The following is a 19,678-nucleotide window of genomic DNA, read 5'->3' as shown; positions in this document are numbered from 1 at the left end:
CACCTTTCAAGGACTTTGGCGCATGCATTCCCAAGTAGTTGAACATGGTAGTGCCATTATGGGAAGTAATAAACAAGAAATGGAATAACTAAATTGTTTGAATAGAATCGCAGATGCTCTTTGTCCTTGCCCTGTGATTAGCATTTGCAGCCAACCGGCGAGAAAACTAGAAATGATGGAGGAATAAACATTTGCTAAATGAAAAGTGAAGAAAATGTAGACCTCATATGTTAGTTAAGCTACTAAGCAAAATATCATACTACAAAAGAAAATGTCAACTTATAGGGCTCGCAATATGTTTTGGATAAATTTATTTAATACATTTTATATACCTTGATAAATAAATTTAAAGACATTTTTTAGGATTTAAGTTAATAGGTAGATATATATATTAATCTTGTAATACAAATGTATTTTTAAAATACACAAGTCACATATTCGAGATAAAAAAAGTATCTAACTATCCACTTAATATATTTATAATTCATAATGTATAATATCTCTTGAAAGCTACTTGCAAAAGAAAAAATTGTTAATATGCTAACTTCAACTGAAATAATCTTATCTCAAAATAATTTTACAATTATTTTAAACAATTTAATAAAACTTTTCAACAAATAAAGTTGGCAGCCCCAAACTTAAGTCCGCCAAAATTCTGCCCCACAGCTGGTCGAGAAGCTCCCTGTCAGCTGTTCTTGAAGCTCCAAGCAGCTCCAAAAGCAGGGGGCGCCAGCTAGGCTTTTTGACGCCAAACAAAAAGCATACGAATGAGAATGCTCAAGTTGAAACAAAAACAGAAAATAAACAACAATACGCATGTATGACCTTCGCACAAGGTGACTGGGGCACACAGAGAGAGAGAGAGAGAGAGTAGGAGAGTGGAAGCGTTATAGGGAAGCCACTAGGGAGAATGCAACACTCCAAGAGGGAGTAATGCAGACGCGAGAGCTTAAAACAGGAAAGGTAGAAATAGCATATTGTTGCAGTGCAAGCGAGACGCAGAAAAGCTGATAAGAACCGCTTGCCCTCAACTTCGCTTGTTGTTTACAAGAGAACCGCCTATAGAGAGAGAGTGACGAAGAAAGCGAGGAACGAAGAAGAGAGAGTCAAAAGCTTGAGGAAAAAAAGCTCCGGGTAGTATAATGCACAGCGCTGCGTGAGAATTATTCCGGATTTTGCAGCGAACGGTCGTCTGGGTTGTGTCTCCTCTTCGCATTCGCATTCGCACTCGCCTTTCGCATTCTCATACACACGCGCGCCCACGCAACGGAATCAGAGTAATAATACATATATAAAGAAGAGTGAGAGGATATTATAACTAGGACAACGCCATGTCGAAGCCACAATCGGACGCGGATCGGCGCAAGCAGATCTCGGTGCGCGGCATCGCGGAGGTGGGCAATGTGACCGAGGTGAAGAAGAACTTCAATCGCCACCTGCACTACACGCTCGTCAAGGATCGTAATGTGTCCACGCTGCGCGATTACTACTTCGCCCTGGCCAACACCGTCAAGGACAACATGGTGGGCCGCTGGATTCGCACACAGCAGCATTACTACGAGAAGGATCCCAAGGTGAGTTCAAGTGGAGTGGCAGCACGGTGACGGGTGACGGTTGAGGGGTGGCGGCCCCCACCCGCTTATTGATTTTACCCGGGGTCACCTACTCCACGGAAATTTCCAAAACGAAAAAAGTTCCCTAACCTTACTTTCTCCGAACTCCAAATTTCCCTTAGAGATTTGTACCTGTTTGAAGGTATTATTTGCAGGGTACTTTCGGGTACAACATTACTTTCTGTTATATATTATATGGCGGCTAGCAGTTATATCGTTTTCATTTAATAACTTATTACGAATTCAATACAAAATTACTGTTGGGTAACACCCCTATATATTTATCTTCCTCTAAAAACTTGATTTTACAATTTGGATAACTGTAATATTTTTCCTACCATTTTTTTGGCTATTACGACATTTTTTTCGGCCTTTTCCATTGCCTCTCTTTACCATATCTCTCTCTTTCTTGGTGTCTCTCTTCGCAGATTTATTCTGCACTTTTTGCATTTTCGGTTTTTATTGCTTTCCCACGCTTTTGTGTTTTGCTTCGTTTCTTTAATTGCTTGCAAATTGACGAAAAGCAAAAATGCATTGGGATCAATGCCAAAAATGTGTGAAAAAATAAACTTAAAATGACTAAAACTTTCACTGCAACAAATTGAAATGGGTGTGATAACAAGAAATGTGTTAAAAAGCCGGCGAATTTTTTGTTGCCCCCGAATTTCCCTCCCATTTGAGATTTTCCCCCCTCACCGCCAGCTGACTAAGCAACAACAGCGTATAAATATAGCCACTCGAAGAGCAGCTGTCGCAAAGCTACTTCTATATCTAAACATATTTATGACTTTTAAATAAATACATAAGAAAATAGGGGAGGATTAATTTGTTCTTATATCATGAATGAAAAAGGCATTTATTTGGGATATTTTATAATATATTTTTGATCAAAATTTAATGAAGTCATATTGAAATATATCAACTTTACATCTTATTTTATATGGTAGGATTATTATCATAAAACAGGTAAACTAAAATAAAATAAAAGTCATAGGAGCTCACATAAAAATATACTCTAAATAAATTCAATTACACTTTCCTTCAAAATTTAATTAATTCCTTAATGACCTTATTTTTCCCGTGTAATATTCTTGGCTGTCCTAAATTTTCTCAAATATTACCCAAGAAAATGCAGCTTAAGTAAGTCAAGTGTGTGCGGCATGCTCGACGGCAAACACATCAATTACCTCCCCCTTTTTCCCCTCCTCGAGCGCATGTATCCATCAGATACACAAGATACATGTACTGACAAATACTTAAACCCAAAGTCGAAGCCAATCTAACACGTGCCCGAAGCGTGAGCTTTTCATTAGCAAAATTTTCGCAGCATCGCGGTAGAGGAACTAAACATTTTTGTCCTTGCTGAATGTCAGCTTAAATCACTTTCAATTTCTTCAGACTCCGCTACGAATGTATCTATTAATTTCCCATTGACCACAAGCTGCCATATATGTATCATAAATATTTTCAATTTAACTAATTTGTGGAAACTGCCGCGGTGGCAGCCGAAAAAAAAATAATGAAATACACTACCGACACACATATTTTCAAGGTCAATCAAAGGTTATTAACAACAACTGACAAAAATATCAAAAGGAAAAATTTTCCCCCATTTTTATTTTATTTTTCCCTCACTCATACTCTCATCACTCTTTCTGGGGTTTTATTTTGGCTGCCATTTCATTTATATATTTATATATTTTCTTGGCTTGTTCAGGTTGTGGAACTTTTATGTGGCCCATTAAATATATAGGCCCGATTCTGTTTAGTTGTCCCCTAGCATGCAATTAGCTCACGCAACCATCTGAACGCAGAGAGAGATATATGTATATATTCCAATTGTAGCGGAGAATCCGCTTGTATCTCGCAGATACTTGAACAGCTGTTGTTATGCGTAGCCGAGTAGTTAGAGTTAATTGAAGCGTACTTGGCGACCCTTTGGCTCTATAACAATTTATGCAAATTGAAGAAAGTTCATTTTTCCCCGTAATTTTCCTCAATTGAAGCAAGTCAGTGTGACTAAAACGAAAGTACAATACTTGGCGACTTATTGCTGCCACATGGAAACTCAATTAAATGCGTTCAATGAGTTTTACAAAAACAAAAAAAAAACTATCGCATTACCAATTTCCTATGCACCAATGCAGGCCAATCAATTGATTGCATACACAGGTGAAAAACAATAAACAATAGAAGCAAATAAATATTGTACCGGTCGCTTTGTTGTCGAGGCCTTTTCGTTGTTCATTATCAAAGCCGCAAAATAAAAGTAAAAAAATAAACAAAAAATATGAAAAAAAAAAAAAACAACATATGTCTGGGGTCTTAATTCAGGTTCGGATTTGGCCAGAACGTTCGGAGGGAGACCCTACACACAACCAGAATTCGAAACAGCTGGGAAAAGAAATATCAGAACCGGCAGTTGAATGACTCGAAAAGCTTTTTATTGGGGCTAAAAGATTACTCATGGTTTGTTGTGGAGCCTCCATCCGATTAGATAAGCTAACTAGGTTATTAACATTATTTTTTTGGGTGCTGGGGAAAAGGTCATGCTTAGAATAATTTTTTTACCATTTGGTAATCTCAAAATTGATTATCGGGATTTTCATTATCAAGCTGTTTCATTTATAGATTTGGTATATATATATTAATATTAAAGAATGTAATGGAATACCTGAAATCAACTCAAAATAATGTTTGTTGAAGTATTTTAAGGATCAACAATTCTTTTAAAAATCCCCTTGTTTTTGCAGTACAATCAAAAAAACCCCACACATCTCTTTCCATCTAAATTAAGAGTAATGATTACCCCCATTACCTAATCTAAGCATATCTTATCTGCTAATAGTTTGCAAAAAATAATCGAAAATAATGCCGCTATAGTGGCGCCTTAACCCTTTCACCTACAAATATGCACACAGAGACACGCTCGGCAAACATTCCGCACTAATTAGGTATAGTTTTTTCCACCGGATCATATGGCATCAGACATCTGAAATCAGCATGCGCCGAAGGTATGCTGATTACATGGGATGTTGATAAGGATTAAGCATACCTTGAAGCCATTAGCTTTCAACCGGCGACACTGTCAGCGATGTTGTCGTCAATAGATGATCGGTGATCGGTGATTGGTGATTGGTGATCCGTGATCAACGATTAACGATCAGCCCAGCATTGGGAGGGAGATAGTGTGATCCGGATTCCGGAGCCAGATCCATGCTCTGCCATGATGTTTGCCCAGCATGCAAAGTGCAGCCTGCAATCGGTTGTTGCCAGGCTATAGCCATAAGCAACAATAAATGCCCTCGTAACATCGATCGGTCGGATCGGTGATTATGAATGCCATCCTCTATTTATAGTTCCCCAGTTGAATTGCCCTGAAATTAGCTAACGATTCCCTGGGCTTGATAAGACGGGGGCACTGGGTGACCTTCTGGCCAAGCATAACTGGGCTAAGCGCCTCCTTATCGGGCCTACCTGGGTGAGCGGTGATCGTGCACTGTGTGCACTGTACAGTTGAGCCTTGCACTTGACTGATCATTACGGGAATTTCAAGACCAAACTGGTTTTGAAGTGAGCTTTATGATCCCCGCTCTCTTACGTTGAGCGATTAATGCTCTTTGAACACTTTGATTATGCTCTTTAATGCGTGATATATTTGGATCTGGAGGTTTAAGTTAACGTTGATGTGTTTTCGGAGATCTTATTAAAATACTTAATACATTATTTAAATAAAAAATACAAAAGAGTAAAAACGGATACAGATCAGAGGCATTTTGACAATAACTTAATGCTTGGCTTTTACAAGATCCTGAAGTGAATTTCAGCTCGAGTCTTTAAAAATGTATTATTGAATTTAAATATATTTATATTCACTTCTTAATTATGTATTAGTTAAATTTATAAATATTTGAAGAGCTATTTGTAGCACTTCCATTTATTGTGATTTTTCTTTACTTACTTATCCTTGAAAAAGGTTTTATAATGTTAGTTAAAAATGACAGTAAAGGAGGTGAACCCTATAAATCATATATATTATTAATCAACATCAAAAACTGAATCGATCTAGCCATGTATGGTTGAAAACAAATTTTTTCTACAAGGGGTTACATCGTTAAATTTTTGAAAAATTTATAAAAATTTAAATGTTTTGATATGTTAAACTGAGTATGCAGATTTTGTAACCTAATAAAAACTAGCATAGCAAAGCTTTCCGAATTGAAAATGATGTATTTTTGACTTAGTTATGATCGATTTAAAAAATGGTATCTCCTGATCTAATCTTCGGCTTCCAAAATTTAGCTTTCTTTCTGGTTTTCCAATATCTTCTGGATTTTTTATACTTCCCTTTCTGTTTTTATTTAACAGATAATTATAATTTGTAATTAAGTTTCCTAAGTTCTCACACAAAATATCCCTCACCTTCACTTTGTTCTTCCCTCAGTTCCTCCAGTAATCCAACTAACTAAAAATTTTCCTTCATCCTATATCTTTTAGCGCGTCTACTATCTGTCGCTTGAGTACTACATGGGTCGCTCCCTGACCAACACCATGATCAACTTGGGAATCCAAAGTGAGTGCGAGGAGGCCATGTACCAGCTGGGTCTGGACATTGAGAATCTGGAGGAAATGGAGGAGGATGCCGGTTTGGGTAACGGTGGTCTGGGTCGTCTGGCTGCCTGTTTCCTGGACTCCATGGCCACCCTTGGCCTGGCTGCCTATGGCTATGGCATCCGCTATGAGTACGGCATCTTCGCCCAGAAGATCAAGAACGGTGAGCAGGTGGAGGAGCCCGATGACTGGCTGCGTTATGGCAATCCCTGGGAGAAGGCACGTCCAGAGTTCATGCTGCCGATTAACTTTTACGGTCGCGTGATTGACACACCCGAGGGCAAGAAGTGGGTGGATACCCAGAAAGTGTTCGCCATGCCCTATGACAATCCCATTCCCGGATATGGCAACAACCATGTTAACACGCTGCGTCTGTGGTCCGCCAAGTCGCCCATTGACTTCAACCTGAAGTTCTGTAAGTATTTGTAAAATCTTTCAAAGCTACTCCTCAGACTAACCTTTATATCCCTCTCCAATCCTCCAGTCAACGATGGTGACTATATACAGGCCGTACTGGATCGTAATCTCGCGGAGAACATCTCCCGTGTGCTGTACCCCAACGACAACTTCTTCGAGGGCAAGGAATTGCGTCTGAAGCAGGAGTACTTCATGTGCGCTGCCACCCTGCAGGACATCATCCGTCGCTACAAGGCCTCGAAGTTCGGATCTCGGGAGGCAGTCCGCAACTCCTTCGATCACTTCCCAGACAAGGTGGCCATCCAGCTGAACGATACCCATCCATCTCTGGCCATCCCTGAGCTGATGCGCATCCTCGTCGACGAGGAGCACCTGGACTGGGAGAAGGCCTGGGACATCACAACCAGAAGCTGTGCCTACACCAACCACACCGTGCTGCCGGAGGCCCTGGAGCGCTGGCCCGTGTCCATGCTGGAGTCGATTCTGCCTCGTCACCTGCAGATCATCTACCACATTAACTTCCTGCACATGGAGAATGTGAAGAAGAAGTTCCCCGAGGATTTGGACCGTATGCGTCGCATGTCGCTGGTGGAGGAGGATGGTGAGAAGCGCATCAACATGGCCCATCTGTCGATTGTGGGCTCCCATGCCGTCAACGGCGTGGCTGCCATCCACTCGCAGATCCTGAAGGACTCGCTCTTCCACGACTTCTACGAAATGGATCCCAAGAAGTTCCAGAACAAGACCAACGGCATCACCCCTCGTCGTTGGTTGCTGCTCTGCAATCCCGGACTCTCCGATCTGATTGCCGAGAAGATCGGCGATGAGTGGCCAGTCCATCTAGATCAGTTGGTTGCCCTGAAGAAGTGGGCCAAGGACCCTAACTTCCAGCGCAACGTGGCCCGCGTCAAGCAGGAGAACAAGCTGAAGTTGGCCGCCATCCTGGAGAAGGACTACGGCGTCAAGGTGAACCCATCCTCCATGTTCGACATCCAGGTGAAGCGCATCCACGAGTACAAGCGCCAGCTGCTCAACTGCCTGCACATCATCACCCTGTACAACAGGATCAAGAAGGATCCCACAGCCAACTTCACGCCCAGGACAATCATGATCGGCGGCAAGGCTGCTCCCGGCTACTATGTGGCCAAGCAGATCATCAAGCTCATCTGCGCCGTGGGCAATGTGGTCAACAATGATCCCATTGTTGGTGACAAGCTGAAGGTCATCTTCCTGGAGAACTACCGCGTTACCCTCGCCGAGAAGATCATGCCCGCCGCTGATCTCTCCGAGCAAATCTCTACCGCCGGCACAGAGGCCTCCGGTACCGGCAACATGAAGTTCCAGCTGAACGGTGCCCTCACCATCGGTACTTTGGACGGCGCCAATGTGGAGATGGCCGAGGAGATGGGTCTGGACAACATCTTCATCTTCGGCATGACCGTCGACGAGGTGGAGGCGCTCAAGAGGAAGGGCTACAACGCCAACGACTACTACAGCACCAATCCGGAGGTCAAGCAGGTGATCGACCAGATCCAGGGTGGCTTCTTCAGCCCCGGCAATCCCAACGAGTTCAAGAACATTGCCGATATTCTGCTCAAGTACGACCACTACTACTTGCTGGCCGACTACGAGGCGTACATTAAGGCCCAGGATTTGGTGTCCAAGACCTACCAGGTGAGTCCTTGTTTCCTGTGAAATATTAATGTTTTTTTGTGAATTTTGCTAAATCATTACTTTCACTTTATTACCTGCAGAACCAAGCCAAGTGGCTGGAGATGTCCATCAACAATATTGCGTCCAGCGGCAAGTTCTCGTCGGATCGCACCATCGCCGAGTATGCCCGCGAGATCTGGGGTGTGGAGCCCACCTGGGAGAAGCTGCCGGCGCCGGAGGATCAGCCACAGAACTAAATCAATTAACACACATTTTCGGATATTATTTTATTATTTATGTGATTTGGCTTTTTGTTAAAGTCAAAGTCCCATTTTAGGCGCCAAAAGCAACAAAACCTAAAACTAACCAATTAATCGGAATTGTTAATATTTTATTTAATAAAAATCAAAGATAAACAATTCAACCAAATAGTTATCTCATCACTGTGGAAACGAAGCAGCTGCAAGCCAAGACGGTACCTACCTAAAAAAGACCTCAGGAACACTTTCAAAGTAAACACGAAAAAAAACTAAAAACAAATAAAAAATGAATAGAGAGAGTTATAAAATAAACGTTAGTGGCAAAGCTTGTTAATAGATATTGGATATGCGTGTTTTAAATCGAGATTAAACCTCAAGTTCAACTGTTAAATGTAACAAATTAATTTAAATTGAATAAAATTTGATTCGATATAAAGTTACTTGTCTTTTGTATGTGTTTTTGGTGGTCTTAAAAAATTATATAATTTAAATTCATATTGTAAACGCTTATATAATACATGATTTTATTGTTCATTAAAAACTAAATGAAAATTCTAATGCGAGAAACCCAAAATTGTGGGAAATTAAAATGACAAAAATGGACACCCATTGAGTAATTAGAAACAGGTTGTTTTAGTTTTTACATTGGTGTAATTGTTTGGATTTGTCTCATTTAAAATTAGTCACTTAAAAAATTGTAAACATTCAAAATTATATTCTTCTTTCTGAGGCAACCATCGAGTTGATCCTGGTGAACAATTCAAAATCATTTAAAAAGTAAACAAAATGCTGTGCTCCACAATATGCACATGTAATTGGGGAAGCGATTATTCCTAATTTCATTTCAATAGTTGACTCTGGATGAGCGCGTGGACTTGCTGATGCTGTATTGCCGATCCTCGCCACGGGAACTGCTGCCGCCAGCACCTCCTCCTCCTCCTCCTGCACCTCTTTCTCTGTCAAATTTTTCATGTGAACGCTCCCGGGGGGATTTTTCCTATGAATCAAAAATATATCATTTATTTAGTTGACATTTTGAGAGGTATTATTATTATTATTATTTACTAAAAGCATAACTTTTAAGCAATTATTGAAAGCATTAAAACTCACCCTGTGTCGCTGCTCTCTCTCCCGCAACTGCTCGTCCTCTCCATTTTGTGCTAAAATCGTTCATTCTTGAATGTCTTGAATATTCGGCAAATAATTCTTCTCTCACCTTCACGGCGACGCTTGTGTTCGCTGCTATTTGACTCCTCGGCGCGATCGCGTTTGCGTCCCATTTTGCGGTCCTTGCGGGCGTCGCGCTCCTCCTCCGACAGCTTGTCCTTGTTGCGCTCTTTGGTCTTGATGCCGCGCGCCTTCTTCACGCTGTCCACCAGTTCCTCCACCTTCTGCAATGGCACAGGATTAATGGTTGTAAATATAAATAAATATTCTGTCTCTCTTGAAGTCTCCTAAATAAAATTCACAAAGTGTGAATATACTTGAAGAACTATAATTCTGTTTCTAACTTCACCTAATTCTGTTTTTGGGGTTCTCCTACTTTGCTTTAGTTTTTCTTTTACTCTGCTTATGTTTAATCCGCTGCCCTTGCCACGCGCCCATCACTTACCCCGTGCACAGTCTCAAGATCGTACGAATTAAGAGCTAAACTGCGCTGCACAGGTAATCAGAGTCGGGGACACAGCATCCACACGGATTTATACAGATTCCGACAAAGCTTGGCTTCCACAGGATACAAGGCAGGGGTCGAGATCCTTCCGTATTTCTTGTTCAGAGGTGGAGTCGACTTTCCAGGTTCGAGAGTTGATTCGTTAATGACAGGGATGATTATACTTCAAGGATGTTGAAGTTTTGATTTTTGCTTCCTTCACATGGACGTTCAGATCGCGGAATGTGCACCCGAACAGGCAGAGATATGGTCCGCCCAGATCGTGTTTTGCATCTTCCAGCTCCAGATATATTTCTCTTCTTCGAAGAGTCGCTTTGGTGTGTCAGTGCAGATATGTTGGTTATATTTACGAACTGCTGTTGCTTTAATTGCAGTTGTAGTTTTCACTGCGTCCACATAATCTTTGCAAAATATTTAAAATTATTTAAGTGCTGAAGTTTGGGGTTGAACAATCATCGATTCAAGTACTTGGATGGTCCTTTTTATGTTTCAAACTGAAGTCAAGATTTCCGTTGCCAGATACTGCGTTAAGTTTTGACACGAACATCATCAGGGCAAAGCTTATAATAGATAGTTCCAGCTTTGTTTTTATGCTCAGCATTTTTATAATTGCTTGTCCAAAATATACTTTCAGGTTCCTTCGGTCGATTATACTAATTCGTTGATTTTTTGTTGTTAATTATCCATCATTATGTACACCATTTATGTATATTAAGTGCGTTGGCAGTTGGCTTTTTCAGATTCGGTGATTTTGGTTTGATTTTTGTTTTCCTTTTCGTAGATTTCGTTTTTTCACAAATGATCTTCGTAGATTTTCAAAAGTTGTCCATTTTTCTGTCCTTCCTTCTCCGGCTATCATTAGATTATGTCGTCTCAAGCCAGATTTGTCGTCTTGCCTTCCTCGTCCGGCTATCATTAGAAGATTTCGTCGTCTCACGTAAGATTTGTCGTCTTTCATCACTGGATAGGCGTGGCCTCCTCCTTTGGTCCCAATATACACTCGCGTTCTTAAACTATTCTACAACTAATTAACAAACTTAAGTACACATAACAAAATATAGTTCTCTTTCAATCGACTATCCTCTAATAACTTTCTGCTTACGACTAGTGGAGCCCCCGGAGTAGTTTATAAACAGCATTTGATACTTAGAAATAAGATTGTAGATGAGAACGAGTTCAGGTCCATCATCGCAGGCAGCACTTGGTATTGTTTTCACATTCTAATGGATTATTGTTGTTGATTTTTGTTGATTTTGTTTTTGGAGTAGCAGTCTGTCTGAAGTTTGGTGTTGGGGTTGCTCTCCGGATTTGGTCATCCTCACGGTAACGCTTGTTGTTGTTTTATACTGTTGTCTCTTAGCGTATTCTTATGACTGCAACCATATGCTACTAACCTTTGAACTGCTCGACGACGACTCCAATTTGCGACGTTTTGAATCTACTGAAGATAAGAAAAACATTAAATGAAGAATGGAAAAGTAAGTAAGCAAACAAAAGCCACTACCTTTTTCGTATTCAATGGTCTCATGGCTACGCTGTCGGTGCTGTAACGACCCATTGCTCTCATTGGATACGGAGCTTAGATCGCGATCCCGCATCCGGCCCTCGTACTCTTCGTAGTGACGTTGATCGGTGCTCCCTACGAGGTCCACCGTCTCAACGCCATCTCCATGCCGATGACGCTCTTCATTGCCGCCACCACCACCACGGCGTGATGATTTCTCACGCTTTAGAGCCCTCTGTTGCGCCGCCGCCTCCAACTCTTCCAAACGCTGGGAGCGCTCACGGGACCGCTGATGCTGCTCTGCTTCTGTTCGTTCCTTAATCCGCACTGTCTCTCTGGAGCTGCGATGGCTACTGCCATGACGCTGCTCCTGTTCCTGCTGCTGCTGCCTGTCTCGATCCACATCGCGACCGCGGCTCTCGGCGCTCTGCCTGCTGCTGCCGTTGCTGCCATTGTTGGTCTGCTGCTCCAGTTGCTCATCCCTGTGGCGAGATTGCGATTCCCTTGGCGCCGGTAGATCGCGTTGCTTGCTATCACGATCGTTGATTGACGCGGAGATCGAGGTGGAGAGGGAGGCTGTGGAGGCTGCTGTAGGACCCTCGCTTTTCTGACCCTTTGAATCGTTGCGTGTGAGTGGAGCTGAACAAAACAATTCATATATATCAATTTAAGTTGAGAGTCTTAGAGATAAGATCATCTCCCACCTGTCTTAGTATCCTGTTCCTTGCTGCTGCCAGGCTTTGGATCGTTGCTGTAGATTGTCGCTGCGGAGCCGCCAGCTGACTTCGCTCCACCTGACGCCGCCTGAGAAGGTATAGCGGTGGGTATCGAATCCTTCTCCAAAGACAGCACTTTGATGGTAGTGCTGCCAGAGTCACCGCCGACTCCTTGCGGCGACTCCTTGCTGTTGTTGCCGGGCCTTTCGGCCATCTGATGGAAATCACTCTCCTTGAACATGTGTGGTGTCTTCAGCTTCAGCTGACCAATATAGCTGGACGCAATGACATACAGATCCGGACGCTTCGTCTTCTCCTCCTCGCGTACCTTGTCCACCTTGCGCTCAATGATCTGCGCCAGCTTGGCCAGGACCGGATAGTGGGGCAGGATGCGCATCAGAATGATCAAAGCGTTGCGAATCTGCATAAAGTCCTTCGAGTCCAGGCAGAATACAATGGCCTTGGTGATCTTATAGTGCCACTTGTGGCACACATGGCGGTAGTTCTCATAGCCCACATGGTCGTTGGCCTCCGAGAACTGATTGCTAACCCGGAACTTGGTAACAAAGCCGGGGTAATTGGCGCACTCCTTGTTGAACACCGCCTGGTCGGCATGCCAACGCATCACGGTCTCCAGCATGGCGCACAGGAAACGACCGTAACGCGTGGCCTCGCCCTCCGTGCACGACGTTACCGAGTACGTAATGTCACAGAAGATCTTGAAAGGAGGAGCACAGACACACACATTGCAACAAGGTTTTTGACATTATTCTAGTGGAAAACTCACCCGATCGTAGCACAACAGCGTGGCAAAGTTCGATGTCTTGAGGTTGTGTATGGTGTGGACAAACTTGGCGCAATACAGCGCATCCAGGGCTGTGAAGGTGCAGCGCGGGAAGAGGCAAAGCTGGAGGAACTGCGTTATGGTATCGTTCTTGGCCGACTTGGCCGATCTCAACAGGAACCAGCCATCCTTCTGCTCCTGCAATCGCTGTAAGATCTTGTCCACATGCTCATGCTGCTTCTTGCGTTCGTCATTCAGCTTCTCCATCAGCGCTATATATCGCTCTTGCTCCTTCTTGTTCTTCGACTGATTAGAGTCCTTGCCATCTGCGGCCTGCTGGGCCAGCTGCTTGAGCTTGCCAATCTCGCGCTGATAACTATCGTTCGGCACATGCAGATCGTACATGCTCAGGCTCCAGAAGGTGACCAGAAACTGCGGGCTTATGTCCTCCCACACCTTGAGGCTATGCAGCGGACGCACAGACTCAACAATGGGGTTCATAATCAGCTGCGTGGCCTCCAGATACTTTTGCAATTTCTGCGTGGGGTTCAGCTTTTTGGCATTGGGATCTGCCCGGCGCAACTGATCGTATTTTTGCTGTATGGGAAAAAAAAGGAAATGAAAATTTACATTTAAATTTAAGACAATCATATGAATATTAGTAAAAGGAAGGAAAACTTTAAACTTACATTAATCTGGTGAGTAAACATTGGCCTGGCCAAAAAGAACGCCACGTCTGTGTTGATGTGGTACTCCCGCAACATCGTTATAATCGAGGGCAGCCGCTCCACATACTCGTCCACCGAATATGTGGACCCCAAGAAGGTTCCAAACTGAACGAGTGTATCCTGACACTGATCGTACAGATTTCCCACTAGCTTCAAGTGACTATGCGCTGCCGTCTCTCGGTATATGACACAGTGCTTTTGCTGGGCCATCAACAGGCAAAGGGCCACGGCAAGATCATTGTTGGCCAAGGCGTCTTTAAGGCGACTCGAAGACTTTTTCGTATTCCTAACTTGACTGAAATAGCCAGCCTAATAAAACAATAATTAGAATTTCCTTTAGGTATAGAAGCAATAAATGCAGATACTTACCTCACCCCTGAGCTGTTCTCCGCCACACATGGCCTGCAACTGATCATTGGTCATCTCCTCGCAGGACTCCACACCGGCCATCTTGTGGACAATCTCTCGCAGAATCAGCAGATCCAGACTCTTCTGCGACTTCAGCTGATTGGCCACGTACTGCAGCAGGCCACTCAGCTCGATGTTGTACTTCTTGAAAATGGTGCCGCAAAAGGAAGCGAGGCTTTGGAGCCACAAGGACAACGAGGTGCCGTCGTCCTTAAACCTAAGGCGACCAGTCAACGTCAATGACTCGATGATGCAGTAACCCAGGCAATCAAAGGACAAGGCAGTCAGATACTTGAGCATGTCGCAGACAGGACCAATGAGATTGTCATAAATTTGGATTTGAAGGAGGATCTTGAAGAATAAAATTGTATATAAGTAAAGGCAACAAAATCTATATTAAGATAAATCGATTTGAAAGCTGGGAACTTCTTTCCGATACATTCAAAAGAGGAAACTTACATAGTCAAAGAGAAGACCGGGAGCACAGTGGCTGTACTTGCCGACCTGACGACCCAGCTGCTTGACATTCTCCTTGCTCACTCGCTTCATCAGCGCCTTGATATCCCGCTGGGCCAGGCCACACCGTCGGATTAGATTGGGATGCAGCTGATAACTGTCATTTTTCCAACGCGCATACAAGCTATACCGATAATGGTAGGGGAAATACTTGAGCACACCCCAGATCAGCTCAGACATGGAACAGTTGTTGTCCAGGTAGAGCAGCGATGGCAGGATACAAGCATCCATGCAGGTCATGATGTCATAGTAGTGCTGCTCTGCCTCCGAGTTCGGCGGCGGTCCATTCATGCTATCCACACCCATGTCTACCACCAGTTTGTTCATGATGCGGACCACCTTGTACATCAGCACAGTATCCAGATGCATGCCCGGTCCCAGGACATTGCACATCGGCCAGATGTACTTCCTCAACTCACCAAAGTCCTTGGCCTGCATCTTGGCCACCAGCTTGGCATCATCGTACAAGCGACTCCGACTCTGCTTTCGACCCATGGGCGCCTTAAAGCATTTCTTGTAGTACAAGTGTTCCACGGTGAAGTGAATTAGATCGATAATGCTACGGGCGATGGGCTCCTGGTAGACAACAGCTTGTTCTGGCAGTTTCTGGATGATTCGGTATGCATTCTCCCAGTCTCCAACTTTGAGTAGAGCTTCGCAGAGGCCAAACTTTTGATTAGCACTGTATTTTTCCTGGCAAATATGGGAATTATATAAGATGGTTTGTTATAAGCTTTGAAGCTGTTAGTTACCTCATCGAATTTCTTCACAGAGGGCGGCGGTGGCGGATCCTTGTCCTCGTCTTTCTTGTTGGTGGAAATTAAATTGAGCTTGCGCACCATTTCCCTGGCATCCGCCAAATCCTGTTCCCAGTCCGCCTTGATGCTTCCGTCATTGGGGGTCAGCCAGACATAGACATCATCCAGCTGGATGACACCGTGCTTGAGCAAAAGGGCACAGACATGGTACAGGGTGCGAGGTGTGCGCGAGTCTTTGAAGTGACAAAACTTGTAGCCAAGGACTTCGCAGATAATGGCACCAGTTGGCATATAGCTGCTTAGCAGCGGAATGAACAGCTGCCAGCGGTCCGGTCGAGTCTCAAAAGACTCGATAATGATGTCCAGCACGCGATTGGGATCCAGATTAAAGCAGCCTAAGGAAGAAAGTTTAGTTTGAAGTTAAATCACACTAGAACTGGCTAAACGTTATAAAAATAACTTTTTGGCGAAATCCTTTAGAGGACATGAGCTGGGATGACTTGCACTATTTTATGCGAATTTTCAATTGGCAATCACTTCTGTCAAATTGAATTTATTTTAGAGATGGGAAAAATTCGATTCTAAATCGATTTTTTTTCGATTTTTTAACAAAATGTTATAAATTCATATTTATATAATTAATAAAATGTTTACAATCCAATGAATCGATGAGAAACCGTAATGAGAAGAATAGATAAGATTGATTTTGAAATAAAGTTGTCCCCAGCTCGGCATTATTTTGGTACTTAGCGTATAGCTGGGGAAAAAAATCGATTCTCAACACGTTAAAAACGATTCTCTTCCAGTTTTGCATAATTTTAGTTACAGTGTTGCCAAATTTTCCTTACCAATCAGAGACTTGATTATGTCCATAATGCTCTCTGGCGTAGTGTTATCTTCAAAATCCTGATTTAGCTCAGTGATAAGCTTGGCAAATCCCTCGCTTTCCTCCCGGAACAGGTTAAAGCGACGCTGTTTATAGCTAAAAGGAAATAATTGAGTTTAAACAAATTAAGGAAAATATATATTTTGTGAAATACGTACTATAGCTTGGTTTTGACCTTGATGAACTTGGAGTAGAAGCTCTTGTTTTTCACAATGCCCACATCCTGCAGCGTGTCGATTTCCAAGCGCTCCTTCAAAAGACTTTCGGGAACCACCTTGTCCATGTCTTTGACTAGCTGGACAAATGCATGACGCTCCTCATGCAATCCCTCAGTCATAAGCGAAGTTTCGCTATCCAAAATGTTGATCACATCCACTATGAGGCTAGGCAGACCTTCGTTGAGTGGCTGAAAGAAAAACAAAATATATATAAATACGGAGCTTAAAGCCATCTTAGAGATAAGGCCATGTGCCCATATACTCACCACAATTTCCCCCAGCAGGTGGATCACCAGATCCTTTTTGTGGGTAAAGCGCAGCGCCTGCCAGAGCAGCTCGTAGATGGCATTGGACACCCCCTGCTTGAAGACACCATTCCGATCGTAGACGACCCCGTCCGTCGAATCCTGCAGCTGCTCTTTGAGGTACTTCAGGCTAAAAGGAAACGTTTAGTTTAGCTGAGTGCTATCCGTGTGCAGCAGAAGCCCAAACAGGCGACACAAGAGCGCGCGAATATTCCGCAGGACACTAACTGACGGCAGCCACTGTGCTGAGTGATGCGCGAGTGTGTGTGCGTGTGTGTATATCTGTAGCTGCAGTTGTATCGGTGTCTGAGCCATGGTAACCACGTACAATTCTCTCCGTCCGGCCTTGTCAAAGTGCTTAAATATATCCGTGTTCAGGGAACCGGCCACGCCGGACCCGCTAATGGCGTCGCCGTTGCCGCCGCCGCCGCCGCCGTTGGCATCCGTTTCTGCGGATGCGGCTGTCGTTGCCCGGCTCTCCGCTGCATCGCCGCCATCCTGCGTCCCCGTCACGCTCTTCAGTTTCTTCAGGCGCCGCATAAGGTATGTGACTGCTCGCCGATCAAATGGAAAACGCGGGCTCGGTTTATTGGAGCTGTTTCCGCTTCAAAATCGTTCAATTTGTTGAACTTGTGGAAATATATATTTTTCACTTTACAAGCAGTCGAGCAGTGTGGCCGTACAGTTGACCCAAACAAAGTGCGAAAGCGGCTACGAAAAAATACTAGATCTATACGGAAGGGAATAACCAGTGTGAAAAAACGTAAAATTTCGCAAGTTCATTTCAATCAAGCGCGGAAATTTAAGTTAAATGAACTAGATGAAAAATAATATTGTTTGTGATCAAAAATATATAAAATAAAATATATTACGCATGTAGCATTAAAAAATTCAACTCGTTAGCTTGTTTTATTTATTGTATACATAATAGAATCAAATAATAAGAAATTGGATTTGTTGGGATACATAAGACATAAAGAAACATTCACTTTTCCCGTTATTTTAGCAAATCATATAAATTTAAAGTCTTTGTTTGGCAAAAAACGTCTTTCCGTAGGGCTACAAAATCGAAAGAATGTAGGTTCTAATGGTAATTTTAACAATATTTCATACGAATGTAATATTTTATAATTAAGTTTTGGATGCAGCAGAATAAAAAATGTGCTTTAAATCAAAGCAGGGGTTCGTTCTCTATCTTAACATCGCATTCGATCATTGAGATATCAACATAGCCAGATGACGATGGGGATGGGACGCTACCATTATGATTCTCATTACCATAGTGGTAGCTGGAATTGGAAAGATGCTGTTGGTCCTGCTGTGTGGCAAAGCTGGAATCCGGCGCGGGCGTCAGCTTGGGCAGTCCGTTGGGTCCGCCCAGTCCTCGCTCCTGTGGCTGCCGCTGCAACTCCTCCCTATTGAGTTCCATTAATAGGCGGTTCACCTCGACACGGAATTTGAGATTGTTCATAGTGGATAGCGACTTCAAGTGTGGCATAAGACTGACCAGAAAACTGTAGTCTGAATCGTCCTTCATGGCGGCATCAGCGACAGCAGCGGCTTTGGACATATCCTGATGGCTGCTGCTGTAACCACTCGAAATAGGTCCGTCGCATGAGGACGAGGTCTTTCGGCGGCGGCATCTCTTCGATGGCGGCGGCGGGCGGGGCAGCGACGCGTGATTGGGGGGTAGGTGTAGCGGCGAGAGCAGTCTGGGCGATAGCTCCGGGTCCGAGTTAGGCAGTTTATTGGCCGTCGAGCTGTCCGCTTGCTGCTGCCGGGTTACCGAACCCAGATCAGAGCCAGAATCCTGACGCTCTGAGGGCTCACGCTTAAAAATGTCTCCAATGACCTCAAAGTCCACGGAATCATCGTTGTCCAGATCAACATCCACATCGATACTGAAGTCTCCCAGCCCGCTGAGGTCGTAGTTATCTGCCAGCTCGGCCCCGTTGTCAAAAGGCTCTGGCGGGAACGGGACCAGGCACTGTGGATCGAAGATGTGACGCAGAAACTCCAGAGCCCGGAAGTACGGCCAGTTGGACATGGAGATGCGCTTCTGCTGGATCTTGCGCACCTCAGCGCGGTAGCTGTCCCGCAGGGTTTTGAACCGTTTCTTGCAGGTTATGACTAAAAGAATATGGGAGTTATTAATAGCCTCTAGCTGTGAGGAGCCTGGGCGACCCAGCAAACTCACTGTCCAACTGCATATGGTGCGCCACACATGCCCACTGCGTTAGGAACTCGTCCTTGCGACAGGCCATCGCCATGTTGGTGTCCCAGAGCGGTCGCCGCTTGGCAACCTCTGCAATCAATCGAAAGTTATCCGATCTCATAATGGCTGGTTGCGAGGCTCGACTCAGGAAATCGTGGCGTGTAAACAAATACACTTTGGGACACGGCTTCTTTCTTTTCTCTATCTCCGCGCATGCAGCAAAACAAGTTTATACTGCGAGCAGACTGGCTGCCTGAGTTTATTCCAAAACGAACACCGTAAGTTATATACGCGGTTAGGGCGATTTTTAAAGAAAATAAAGAAAAACTAGGGATAAATATTGTTTCGCTGACCGCTTCACTTTTGCCACAAATAAGTTGCCAGTTCTGGCCGAACAGCTGTTATCGCTCTGTC

General features: G+C 43.8%; 3 protein-coding genes across 8 annotated transcripts; 1 reads left to right on the top strand and 2 right to left on the bottom strand.

Moving 5' to 3' along the window:
* The first annotated feature begins 1,170 nt into the window (after positions 1–1,170).
* Positions 1,171–8,718, top strand: Glyp (glycogen phosphorylase). Its single transcript, XM_020950277.2, has 4 exons — positions 1,171–1,574; positions 6,111–6,639; positions 6,709–8,315; positions 8,396–8,718. The coding sequence occupies exons 1-4, from the start codon at positions 1,332–1,334 to the stop codon at positions 8,549–8,551; spliced, it is 2,535 nt and encodes an 844-aa protein (XP_020805936.2). The 5' UTR covers positions 1,171–1,331; the 3' UTR covers positions 8,552–8,718.
* Positions 8,719–9,185: 467 nt separating this feature from the next.
* tho2 (THO complex subunit 2-like protein) lies at positions 9,186–17,938 on the bottom strand. Of its 6 annotated transcripts, none has more exons than XR_015271682.1 (15): positions 17,378–17,938; positions 17,011–17,179; positions 16,685–16,932; positions 16,489–16,622; positions 15,635–16,035; positions 14,826–15,575; positions 14,328–14,717; positions 13,920–14,267; positions 13,234–13,827; positions 12,435–13,164; positions 11,731–12,369; positions 10,167–11,667; positions 9,771–9,945; positions 9,665–9,714; positions 9,186–9,551 (listed from the first exon to the last, which is right to left on the bottom strand). XR_015271682.1 is itself a non-coding variant. In XM_086832628.1 (15 exons), the coding sequence occupies exons 1-15, from the start codon at positions 17,587–17,589 to the stop codon at positions 9,399–9,401; spliced, it is 5,040 nt and encodes a 1,679-aa protein (XP_086688754.1). In that variant the 5' UTR covers positions 17,590–17,938; the 3' UTR covers positions 9,186–9,398. The 6 variants fall into 6 exon arrangements, 4 of the variants coding, with proteins under 4 accessions (XP_086688754.1, XP_086688755.1, XP_086688756.1 ...); XR_015271683.1 differs by having other exon boundaries at positions 10,167–11,664; XM_086832628.1 differs by having other exon boundaries at positions 11,621–11,667.
* A 10-nt stretch (positions 17,939–17,948) lies between these two features.
* Positions 17,949–19,678, bottom strand: LOC110182273 (uncharacterized). The gene is made up of 2 exons (XM_020950291.2): positions 19,247–19,678; positions 17,949–19,179 (listed from the first exon to the last, which is right to left on the bottom strand). Exons 1-2 carry the CDS (start codon positions 19,383–19,385, stop codon positions 18,221–18,223), a joined length of 1,098 nt encoding a protein of 365 aa, XP_020805950.1. The 5' UTR covers positions 19,386–19,678; the 3' UTR covers positions 17,949–18,220.

This window comes from Drosophila serrata, unplaced genomic scaffold (assembly GCF_035046125.1).
Source record: "Drosophila serrata isolate PLE 108 unplaced genomic scaffold, ASM3504612v1 contig_249, whole genome shotgun sequence".
In the NCBI taxonomy this organism is placed as follows: Eukaryota; Metazoa; Arthropoda; class Insecta; order Diptera; family Drosophilidae; genus Drosophila; species Drosophila serrata.
This window is presented reverse-complemented; position numbering and strand designations above follow the sequence as displayed.

Excerpts from the sequence above, each read along its gene's own strand:
- Glyp (XM_020950277.2), top strand. The coding sequence starts at position 1,332 with ATGTCGAAGCCACAATCGGACGCGGATCGGCGCAAGCAGATCTCGGTG. Across the intron at positions 6,640-6,708 it reads TGACTTCAACCTGAAGTTCT|TCAACGATGGTGACTATATA; the intron begins GTAAGTATTTGT and ends CCAATCCTCCAG. Across the intron at positions 8,316-8,395 it reads TGGTGTCCAAGACCTACCAG|AACCAAGCCAAGTGGCTGGA; the intron begins GTGAGTCCTTGT and ends TATTACCTGCAG.
- tho2 (XM_086832628.1), bottom strand. The coding sequence starts at position 17,589 with ATGCGGCGCCTGAAGAAACTGAAGAGCGTGACGGGGACGCAGGATGGC. Across the intron at positions 16,933-17,010 it reads ACCTGCTGGGGGAAATTGTG|CCACTCAACGAAGGTCTGCC; the intron begins GTGAGTATATGG and ends TTTTTCTTTCAG. Across the intron at positions 11,668-11,730 it reads GACCATTGAATACGAAAAAG|TAGATTCAAAACGTCGCAAA; the intron begins GTAGTGGCTTTT and ends TCTTATCTTCAG.
- LOC110182273 (XM_020950291.2), bottom strand. The coding sequence starts at position 19,385 with ATGAGATCGGATAACTTTCGATTGATTGCAGAGGTTGCCAAGCGGCGA. Across the intron at positions 19,180-19,246 it reads GCACCATATGCAGTTGGACA|TCATAACCTGCAAGAAACGG; the intron begins GTGAGTTTGCTG and ends ATATTCTTTTAG.